Below are 11,141 nucleotides of genomic sequence, written 5' to 3' on the forward strand. Positions count from 1 at the left end.
GCTGGACACAGGTGGGGGTTGGGGTACAGGCGGGTGATGCGGGGCACAGGCAGGGGGCGAGGGGCACAGAAGCAGGAAGCAGGGGCACAGAAAGGGAGGCCACGGGGCACGGGTGGTGTCTGGGGGCTCAAGACGGTGTCTCAGGGCACAGGCAGGGGTCGCGGGGCACAGGCGAGGGGCGGGGGCGCAGACGAGGAATGGGGGGCACAGGTGAGGGGCAGGGGGCACAGGTGGGGGTTGCGGGGCACAGGTGGGTCGGGGGGCACCGGCGGCCCTGGTGCTCCTTCAGGACATAAGCAGGTCGGCTGCGAGGCAGAGCTTGAAGCTTCTCCGTCCTGCGTGTCCGCGGTTTGGGGCTGTGCAGGCCCTGTGACCTGGGGCCCACGGCCGAGGGGCTCCCTGAGCTCACTCCTGAAGCAGGGGCAGCTCTCGCGGGCCAGAGGAGGGCCGGGCGAGGGGTCGCCTAGGACCCCAGCACAGCAGCAGTCACCCAGGCAGGTGGGGCCTGCGGGGCAGGACCCCGGGGGTCTCTGGGCGCTGGTCCTCGGTCATCTGCCGCCCGCCAGCCAGCGACGTCCAGGCCTCCGGGTCCCTCCCTGGCCGGGCCCCAAGCCCCCCACTGCTGCAGGCCCAGCTCCGGGCCTCGCTCTGGGTCCAGAGGCCCCGGAAGGAGCCGAGAGCCGTCCCCCGCCGGTCCCGCTCGCCTGTTTGGCGTCCGTGTCCCCGTGAGGTCGTGCCCGGCCCGGGGGCAGCTCGGGGCTGCTCACGGGCCGTCCCCGGGCCACCTCTCTGCACAGATATTCCCAGGGCTCATCCTGTCCGACATCAAGCCAGCCAAGAGGATGAAATTCAAGACCGTGTGCTACCTGCTGGTTCAGCTCATGCACTGCCGGAAGATGTTCAAGGCGGAGATCCCGTTCTCCAACGTCATGACGTGTGAGGATGACGACAAGGTAGGAGGGCCGCCCGCGCCGTCCTTTGTGCTTCCTGACCGTGTGGATGCTGTCCGGGGCTGGGTGGCTTTCGTTTCCCTGTGAAAATCTTCCTATGCTCTTGCATTTTTTTTTTTTCCATTTGGCATTCCCCGTGCTTCTCGGTAAATTCGTGCTCAGACCCTCGCTGCCGTCTGCAGGTTCACGGTCCTCAGATGCTCTGTCGTGAAGTCTGGAGCCCCGGCCACGGCCTGTGAGACCCGGCCGCTGTCCCACAGACCCGCCCTCGGCCCCCTCCTGTCCGTGGCCTCCTGCCAAGCACCTGCTTGCCTCTCCTCCGTGGCTAGATCGTGGAGTCCGCGGAAAGCGGCCTCCCCTGGGCTCCCCGCCTCATGACCTGGCTCCCGGGAGTTTCTAGTTTTCCCCTTGGGTTGGTCAGAGGCATCCTTGGGTTTTCTCCTCTTCTGCTGGGTTGGGGGACGGTGCCGCTCCGTGCGGGTCCCAGCATCTGCTTCAACCACATGGGCCTCCTGTCTGGGGGTGTGGGCGGAGACCCCAGCCCCTCCAGGGGCGACCCCGGTCCTCCGTGGGGGCAGGAAAAGCCTGGCGCATCGCCCCTTCCCCTCCTGTGTCCTTGCGTCCTGGGCCCCCCCAGCCCAGTGTGGCTCCGTCCACGACTGATTCCCGTTTCCCGACACCATGCCGTCTGTCCCCCGCCATCCTGGGTTTTGTGCAGTTACGAGGAATTCCATCCCTGCAGTTTTAGGGGCTTTTCATTCAGGAAGAAGCCAGATTCTGCTGGCTGGCACTCCCAGGGGTTTATGGCCTCTAAGGGTTTTTGTGGATTTGGCCATGAGCTCACGTTTGTGAGAATTTTGCTGGGATGTGAATTCCATCGGCACTGACTCCGCGCACCCCCCTATACGCGGGGGCTTCACGTGTGTGGCCGGTGGGTTTGGACATCCCAGGCGGGCAGGCATGTGCAAGAGTGTTCCTGAGAGCGGGTCCCGTCGGTGCAAAGCCACGTCTGAGAGCGTGGTCCTCACCGTCCCCCACCACGGGGGGCAGGGTCTCCCCATGTCGGTGTTTACTGGTGGGGTTTTGGGGGGAAGCTTCCTGCCCATCTCGCTCAGGCCCTGTGTGGCTGCAGTCAGGATGACGGGCTCCGCAAGCTCTCTGGGTGCATCTGCCACCTGCCCGGCCTGGGTTCCCACGTCGTGAGGGCCCCTGGCGGCTTCCCTTTCTTACCACGTTCTTGTGTATCTGTAAGTGTGCCTGCGTGAGTGTCCATGCGTGTGCATGGCCGTGTGTGCACGAGAACACATGCCTGTGCACGTGCGCGCCGGCCCTTCCCTCCCTTCCTGTCGTCTGATGTCGCTGCTGGATTCCTGCCCCTCCTGGGAGCACAGGGCCATGTCCCTGAATCCTGGCCTAGCCCCTGACCCCTGAACCTCTGCAGTGCGGGATGCCTCCCAGGTGGGGCCGTGCACACCTGCCGACTCTGGTCCTTTGTCTGTTTGCTGGGGACAGCGGGTCCTGGCCTCCCACCTCGGGGGTCGCCCCCGGGGTGGAGACGGGGAGTGACAAGGCCGGTGGTTCTGAAGGGCGGGGGTACAGGCACCGAGGCCGGGCCAGGATGCCAGCTGGGGAGCTGGGGAGGTGGCTGTCGGGGTGACCCTGCCGGGCAGGCCCTTCTGCCCACAAGCACTGTCCCCACTGCCCCCCAGGGCCTGTGTCCCCGTTGAGATGGGGTCTCTCACTGGCCCTGTGTCCCTGGTCGTCCATGTCCAGGCCTGAGTCCTGCGCAGGCGCCCTTGTGTGTGGCCGGGGCTGGCTCTCTCGGTTTTCTGGACGAATGGTTGTAGCTCTGACTTTGGCGCCTCTTTTCCACCCTGTATTATTGTTATTATTGTTATTACTACTACTACTACTACTATTATTATTATTAGGTTTATTTATTTATTCATGAGAGAGAGAGAGACAGAGAGACAGAGACACAGGCAGAGGGAGAAGCAGGCTCCATTCCTTGCAGGGAGCCTCATGCAGGACTCGATCCCGGGACCCTGGGGTCACGCCCTGAGCTGAAGGCAGACGCTCAACCGCTGAGCCCCCCAAATGCATGTCACTCGTGTGTGTGCTCAGGGCCGCTGTGAGTCAGCGTGGGCATCGTGCTGTTGTACAAACCCGCGGTCGTGGGGGCTTGACCAGGAGAGAGGTTAGCTTTCTTACACTTAAAGTGAACCCAGAGAGCAGGCAGGTGGGGGCCCACGTGGCAGCTTCATGATCATCTTGAGCCAGACCCGTGACCCTGTTCCGGCCTGCCTGTCTGCCGTCATCGCCACGTGGCCCAGCAGGGATGCTGGGGCTCTGGTCATTGCGTCCTTGTTTCAGCTGGCGGGAAGGACGCAGAGGAGGCAAGTCCATGTCGGCCCCCAAGCTGGCTCTCCTGCCCGCACAGCCCCGTTCCCCCCACGTCCCCGCAAGGCCTGGTGGCGAGCAGAGCGGGTCCGGGTCACCTCTCCTGCCCGGGGTCAGCCGGCCCAGTCCGGCCTCCCGACTTCCCGCAAGGGCCTCTTGCTCCCGGCGGCTCTGCCTCACCTGGGTCTCTGCGTGGATTCCGATGCTTCCCGCTGGCAGCACGCCGTGTCCCCCCTCGTTGTGGGTCGCAGACCGGGAAGCTGGAGCAGAGAGGTTAAGGGGCACCCTCGGGCTGCACGGCTGGCCTGCACCCAGGGCTCTGCACCCAGGCCTCGAGCCTGCCCTCCGGCAGGTCAGGAAACAGGCTCAGGCGGCCAGAGTCTGCACCAAAACGGGCATGTTTCCTTGTGACCTTGGCTCTGACTTGTTTTCCGAGGAAACACGATTGTTGTGGAAAGTCCAGGGAAGAACGACAAAGAGGGAAAGCGTGGCCTCGCCGTGGGGCGGTGGGGGTGGGGTGGGCGCGGCGGAGGTCCTGCCCTCGGAGCAGCTGGGCCCTGGTGGAGCACGGACCCGCTGCTGGTCGCGTGGGAGCAACCTGCCCAGCAGGGGTCGTGGGTGACGGCTCTGTCCTAACCTGTCCCACGTTCTCGCCAAGTTCCGGAGGGGGGCGGTGATGCGCCACCCTGGCCGCACGCAGGTCCGCGGTGGCGCCACGCAGTGTGCACACTGGGGCCCCCGGCGGGCTCCCTGAGGTCGCGGCTCCCCAGGATGGGTGCACCCGAGCTAGTGACGGGCGCCGCTGGGTGGTGCGTGTGGCTGTGCCCCGGGTCGTTCCCTCACACCACGATCCCCCTTCTGCTGTGCCACATGCCCCCCTCCCCAGCCCCCGGCCCCCCCCACGGACGGCTCTCCGTGCTGACCTCTGCACTGAGGACATCGTGGACGTGGACCCCGGGATGCGCCCCGTGACCCTGGCTCCTCCTCACTCGGGATGGAGCCCCGGGTCCCCCGTCCCCCCGTGGCCGGCTGGCGTTCCGCGGGGTGGGCGGGCCACCGTTTGCGGGACCCGTTGAAGGACGTTTAGCTTGTTCCCGACCGTGACTGTTAAAAATAAAACCGCAACATTCGCTGCGTTCTCTTTCGTGGGGACGTAAACGCTTATTATCTGGGACAGATGCCCAGCTTTGCCGCGGATGGGTCTTGTTTTTGGTTTTTGGTTTTTTTTAAGAAACCGCCAAACTGTTTCCAGAAAGACCGTCCGGTACCACGTTCCCGGCAGCCACGTGTGCGAGACGCAGCTTCTCTGCGTCCAGCCAGCTTTGTGCGGTCTCTGTTTTAGAAAATGTTGGCTGTTCTAACACATGTGTAGTGACTTGCGTTTATTGGCATCTCCCAGGTGGCTCGTCATGCCAGCCACCTTTTCAAGTGCTTGTTTTCTGTCCGTATATTTTCTCTTCTTTGTTGGCAAAATGTCTGTCTGCTTTGTAATTGGAGTGGGTTTTTTTTTTTTTTTTTTTTGGTACTGTTGACTTTTCGCAGTTCTCGATGAATCCTGGATCTGATTCTACTGTCACACGTGTAGCTTGTCTTTCCGTCCCGTTCACAGTGTCTTTCCCAGGACAGAGGTTTCAAATTTCAAAGATGTCCGATTTACTGATATTTTTTTCCTTTCTGGACTGTGTTTCTGGTGTTCTAAGAATTTTCTATGTAGCCCAAACCCTAAAGATTATCTTCTAAAAGTTTATACTGCTATGTTTTCTGGTTAAACTTATGGGTGCATTTTGAATTAATCTTTTATATATACATATATTTTATCACATTTTTATTTTTACTTTTATTTTTATTTTTTTATTTTATTTTTATTTTTATTTTTTTTACATTTTTAAATTTAAGTTAGATTTGCCAACATATAGCATAACACCCAGTGCTCATCCCGTCAAGTGCCCCCCTCAGTGCCCATCACCCAGTCACCCCACCCCCCGCCCACCTCCCTTTCTTCCACCCCTTGTTCGTTTCCCAGAGTTAGGGGTCGTTTGTGGTTTGTCTGATTTTTCCCACTCATTTTCTCTCCTTTCCCTTTTATTCCCTTTCACTATTATTTATATTCCCCAAATGAATGAGACCATATAATGTTTGTCCTTCTCCGATTGACTCATTTCACTCAGCATAATACCCTCCAGTTCCATCCACGTTGAAGCAAATGGTGGGTATTTGTCGTTTCTAGTGGCTGAGGAATATTCCATTGTATACATAAACCACATCTTCTTTATCCATCATCTTTCGATGGACACCGAGGCTCCTTCCACAGTGTGGCTATTGTGGACATTGCTGCTAGAAACATCGGGGTGCAGGTGTCCCAGTGTTTCACTGCATCTGAATCTTTGGGGTAAATCCCCAACAGTGCAATTGCTGGGTCGTAGGGCAGGTCTAGTTTTAACTCTTTGAGGAACCTCCACACAGTTTTCCAGGGTGGCTGCACCAGGTCACATTCCCACCAAAAGTGCAGGAGGGTTCCCCTTTCTCCACATCCTCTCCAACATTTGTGGTTTCCTGTCTGGCCAGTGTTCCCCATTCTCACTCTCATTGTGGTTTTGATCTGTATTTCCCTGATGGAAATACAGTGACGCGGAGCATTTTCTCATGTGCTTGTCAGCCACGTCTATGTCTTACTCTGTGAGATTTCTCTTCATGTCTTTTGCCCATTTCAGGATTGGATTGTTTGTTTCTTGGGTGTTGAGTTTGATAAGTTCTTTTTATAACATGTGAGGTTTAGGTTGAGAGTTCCTTTTTTTGCGCAGGGATGACCAGTTGGTCCAGTACCCTTTGTTGACTCTTCCATTGAATTACTTCTGCAGTTAGTCAAATATCATTGACCATATTGGTGTGAGGCTGTTTCTGGACTCTCTATTCTGTAGATCTCTGTGTCTCTCCTGTCACCAGTGCTGTACTGCTCCAACCAGAGTAGCTACACAATCAGTCTTAACCTTGGGTTGAGTGATTTTGAGAAAAATGAGCTATTCTCATCCCCTTCCCTTTCCATTTGTAGTTAAGATAAGCCTGTCTATCTATGAAAAAATTCCTGTTAGGATTTTGATAAGAATTACCTTAAACCCATGCACTGCGGGGACACCTGGGTGGCTCATTGGTTGAGCATCTGTCTTTGGCTTAGGCCCTGACCCAGGGTTCTGGGATCGAGTCCCACACTGGGCTCCCTGCATGGAGCCTGCTTGTCCCTCTGCCTGGGTTTCTGCCTCTTTCACTGTCTCTCATGAATAAGCAAATAAAATCTTTTTTTTTTTAAGAACCTGTGCACATCAATATGAGGAGAATCGACAGCTTTACTGTGTCATGTCTTCTCATGGATGAGCACGTGTGTCCCTTTGTTCATTGAAATCTTTGATTTCTTTCATCAGTATCATATAGTCTTCAGCATACAAGTTGTGTACGTGTTAGATTTGTAGCTAGTACTTCGTTTTTCTCCATGAGTACATATGGCACTGAATTTTGACTTTGGTCTTCACATGCTGATTATTAGTTTAAGAAATACACTTATTTTTAGAGAGAATGAGAGTGCACAAGCAGGGGGAGGAACAGAGGGAGAAGGAGAAGCTCAAGCAGATTACCTGCTGAGCAGGGGGCCCAATGTGAAGCTTCATCCCAGGACCCCGAGATCATGCCCAGAGCTGAAACCAAGATTCAGACGCCCAACTGACTGAGCCACCCAGGTGCCCCAAGAAATACCTTTTTTATGTTCATCTTGTATCCAGTGACCTTATGGAATTCATTTGTTCTAGAGTTGTTTCCTCCCCTACATAGAATTTTCTATGTACACCACTGTGGCATCTGCAAAGGGCCAGTTTTCTGATGTTCTTTTTTTCTTTTTCTTGCCCTATTGCAATGGCTGGGGTTGCTGAAAGCACTCCATCTTTCACCAGCGAGTATGACAGTAGCTGTCAGTATTCTGTAGATCTTCATCAAGTTGGAGAACTTCCCCTCCCTCCCTAGTTTTCTGATCTTGTTTATCAAGAATGAGTGTTGAATTTTGTCAGATTCAACTGTCAAATTTTCTGTGTTAATTGACAAAACCATGGGATTTTTTCTGTATTGCATCGATGTGCAGATGTGTAAAAGGATCTGCATCTCTATTCATGGTCATGGTGCATGCTTCTGTTCTTAGGCTGCCGAATTCTATTTGCTGTTTTGTTAAGGATTGTAGCATCGGTATTGAAAGAGATGGCCTGTAGTGTTCCTTTTTTTGTCTTGTCTCGGTCTGGCTTTGGTATCAGGATGATTCCGACTTCATAAAGTGAGTTGGAAGGTGTTACCTTTTCTGTTTTCTGGAAGAGATGATATAGAATTGGTATTAATTCTTATTTAAATGTTGAGTAAAATTCTCCAGTGAAGCCACCTGGAGCTGGAGATTCATTTTTCGGGAACTTTACAGTTATGAGTTGAATTTCTTTAGTAAATTACAGGGCTAATCTCATAATCTTTCATGTTAGGTGAGTTGTGGTAGCGTGTGTGTTCCAAGTCGTTCATTGATCTGAGTCGTCAAATTAAGGTGTGTAATTGTTCACAGTATTTCCTTATTACCTTTTTGATGTCAGCAGAGTCTATAGTATAATTGTTTCATCCCCAGGTTTGTTAGTCTCTCTTTCTTTTTTTCTTTGTCATGCCTGCTGGAGATCTGTCAACTTTATTGATATTTTTCAAGAACCAACTTCTGTTTTCTTGCTCTGTGCTGGGTTCTGCCCGCATCCACACAGAGTGCCACATGAACGTCGCATGCCCGTATTTGCAGACGCAGGCGTCTCAGGGCCAGTGATGCGCTAAGTCACCTGGGATCTCAGGTGGTGGAGGCACGACCGCATCTCGGCCCCGCACCTGCACCCCCAGACAGCAGGCTGAGGGAGTGGAAGAGCTTTTTCTTCAATAAGTGGAGGATTTGACATTTTTTTCCCTCCATGGCGGCAGCGGAGGGCATTGAGAACCGCATCGGAGAAACTCAGAAACCGCTCATCGTTCTCTGCAAACGTCGTCTACACCACGCCGGGCACGCGCGTCAACAGGTACATCGGCCGCCTCCTGGAAGCGCGCCAGATGGAGCTGGAGATGGCAGACCTGGACTTCTTCACCCTGAAGTACAAGCAGGCTGAGCGCGAGCGCAAGGTAGGTGGCAGGGGCCCCGGGAGCCACTCCCCCCACCCCTCTCCAGGCGGCGTGGTCCCCGGGTCTCGGGTGCCCCTGCGGGGACCTTGCGTGTGTCCTGGCAGCTGCAGCCACTGATGGGCGGTCTCCGTGTCTCCCAGTACCACCAGCTCCAGGACGAGTATTTCACCAGTGCCGTTGTGCTGGCGCTCATCCTCACCGCCCTTTTCGGCCTCGTCTACCTTCTCATCATCCCGCAGTAAGTGTGACAGGCCTGGCTGTCGGGGCAGGAGGGCGCCGGAGGTCCTTCCTCATCTGCTCGTTGCCCCCGTGGTCCCTGGCACCGGGACCGCACGAGCCACAGCCCGTTGTCCCCTGGTTGCAGTCAGCCGTCAGGCAGGCCCTGGTGGCACACGTGTGGGACGCTCACGCTCAGGTTCTCGTGTGTCATTTACACAGTCCTAAGACACAAGATATTTTCAGCGCCTTTCCATCCACCCAACGTGTACCCTTGACTTCAGGACAGATTTCGAGGGACGTTGATTTCTAGGTGCACGTCATCTTCAGATATGTTAAAGTGAGAAATAGTGGCCTCTGGAAAGGAAGAGAAATGTCGTAATTTACTAATAATCAGTTACCCAAAGTCCAAGTGAGTTTGGCAGTGTTTGTTTTCAGGAGGAAAGTCCACTTTCCTTCCAGAGAGGCCAGTTTCTTAGACCCCCTGGTGGAGTGGCTCTCCTCTGGTTTCCAGAGTTTCCAGAAAGCACAGGGAGCTGCTCCGTCCCCAGATGCTGTAAACATGGCGACCACCTGATGGCCCCGTGTGGGGATCAAGCTTTTCCTAGAAAATCTGCTCCCAGATGACTTGGCCCAGGAGGGCAGTGCCCAGCGGCAGGTCCTCCATGAGGGAGGACCTCTCCATGGGCCCCGCTGGTTAGGAGTTGGGGGGAAGACAGAAAGGGACTTGATGGAGAGGTCGAGGGCACTTGTCGGGCACACCTTGCTTGGCCCCAGCCCGCAGTGACCCTGCATCTTCTGTTCTAGGAACGTGGTTGTCCTCTTGCTCCTGGTATTCTGCATCTGCTTCCTGGTGGCCTGCGTCCTGTACCTGCACATCACTCGGGTCCAGGTGCGTGTGTGAGCATATGTCCAGACCTGCCATTGCCTGGGTCCAGGTGCATGTGTGCATGTGTGCTTGTGTCCTGTACCTACACATCACTCAGGTCCAGGTGTGTGTGTGTGTGTGTGTGTGTGTGTGTGCGCGCGTGTGTGTGTGTGTACTGTACCTGTACATCACCTGGGTCCAGGAGTGTGGGTGCGTGTATCCTGTACCTGCATATCACCTGGATACAGGTAGTTATGTGTGCATGTGTCCTGTGCCTGCACATCACCTGGGTCCAGGTGCTTGTTGTGTGTCTCCCTGACCTGCAATCCCCTGGCCCAGGTGTCTGTGTGCCTGTGTCCTGTACCTGCACATTAGCTGGGTCCAGGTGCCTGTTGTACTTCTCCCTGACCTATGATCCATGTGGTCCAGATGTGTGTGCATGTGTGTCCTGTACATCACCTGGGTCCAGCTACTTATGTGTGCGTGTGTCCTGTACCTGGACATCACTCAGGTCCAGGAGTGTGTGTGCATATGTCCCGTACCTGTGCATGACCTAGATCCAGGTGTATGTGCGTGTGTGTGCCTTACACTCTGCTTGGGACAGGTACACATGTGTCTTGCATCTGTATATCACCTGGGCAGGTATGTGTATTTGCCTGTGTCCTTTACCTGCACATCACCTGGGCAGGTACATGTGTGGCCTCCGCTTGTCCTCTTGACAGGACGGGTGGGGTGGTGGAGAGTAGCAGGAGCTCCTTCTGGGGGGGTTTCTCCTGGGTTTGGGGCAGATGTGCTGTTTTTTTTTTTTTTTTCTGTATTACAACAATTTTCCACGCATGTGTTTGCTCCATGAGTGTATAAGCAAACTGACCGTGAAGATGAGCAGCGACCGGCCTCAAAGCTAGGACAGGCCCCGTGGAGTCCACGCGTGACCAGCGGCATGCAGGTGGCGCCCACGTCGGTCTCTGCGACCAGCAGCGTTCACTTTTCAGAAGAGCGCGTTACCCCTTTGCATGTGAGCGAATGCGTGCGCAGGCTCAGGAGTTGGGGGCGAGACGGGGGGCGGGTCTCAGCACCCGCGCTGGCAGTCCCCGCTCCTGCAGGGCTGTGGGCGTGCTGGCCGACGGGACCGTGGCTTCGCAGGTAACAGAAGAGCCAGCTCCCGTGGCATCTCCCGCAGAGAGCCCACGAGCTGCCCTCCCTGCACCCTGGCGTCTCCAGGCAGCCCCAGGGAGCAGTGTGTCCAAGCGCCCCGCGTAGGAGGGTCCCTCCCCAGGACCTGGCCTTCCTCCTCGGCTGGGCTGGTGCCCTTCCCCGGGGGAGTCTGGAAGCTGCGGGCCAGGAGAGCAGACGACACGAGTAGAAAGCAGGTGGCGGGCGGGCGCGGCCCCGCTGCCCGTTCCTGGCCACCCCCGCTCCCAGCTGCGGCGTCAGTCCCGTCCTCCTGCTGCTGCCGGGCCAGTGACCGCGGCCTCGGAGGTCCCAGGGCGCACACGCCCGCTGGCTCCCGGCTGCGGGCAGCACTTGCTGCAGGG

At 56.1% G+C, this 11,141-nt stretch overlaps 1 protein-coding gene across 1 annotated transcript in view; it reads left to right on the plus strand.

Annotated features, from left to right (window-relative positions):
- Nucleotides 1–11,141, plus strand: part of ADCY1 (adenylate cyclase 1) — a 101,087-nt gene that overhangs the window by 51,792 nt on the left and 38,154 nt on the right. Inside the window, exons 8-11 of the mRNA XM_038559246.1 lie at nt 798–953; nt 8,328–8,522; nt 8,663–8,760; nt 9,546–9,630. Coding sequence (XP_038415174.1) covers nt 798–953; nt 8,328–8,522; nt 8,663–8,760; nt 9,546–9,630 — 534 coding nt within the window. The remainder of the gene's footprint in view (nt 1–797; nt 954–8,327; nt 8,523–8,662; nt 8,761–9,545; nt 9,631–11,141) is intronic.

Source organism: Canis lupus, chromosome 16, assembly GCF_011100685.1.
Source record: "Canis lupus familiaris isolate Mischka breed German Shepherd chromosome 16, alternate assembly UU_Cfam_GSD_1.0, whole genome shotgun sequence".
In the NCBI taxonomy this organism is placed as follows: domain Eukaryota; kingdom Metazoa; phylum Chordata; class Mammalia; order Carnivora; family Canidae; genus Canis; species Canis lupus.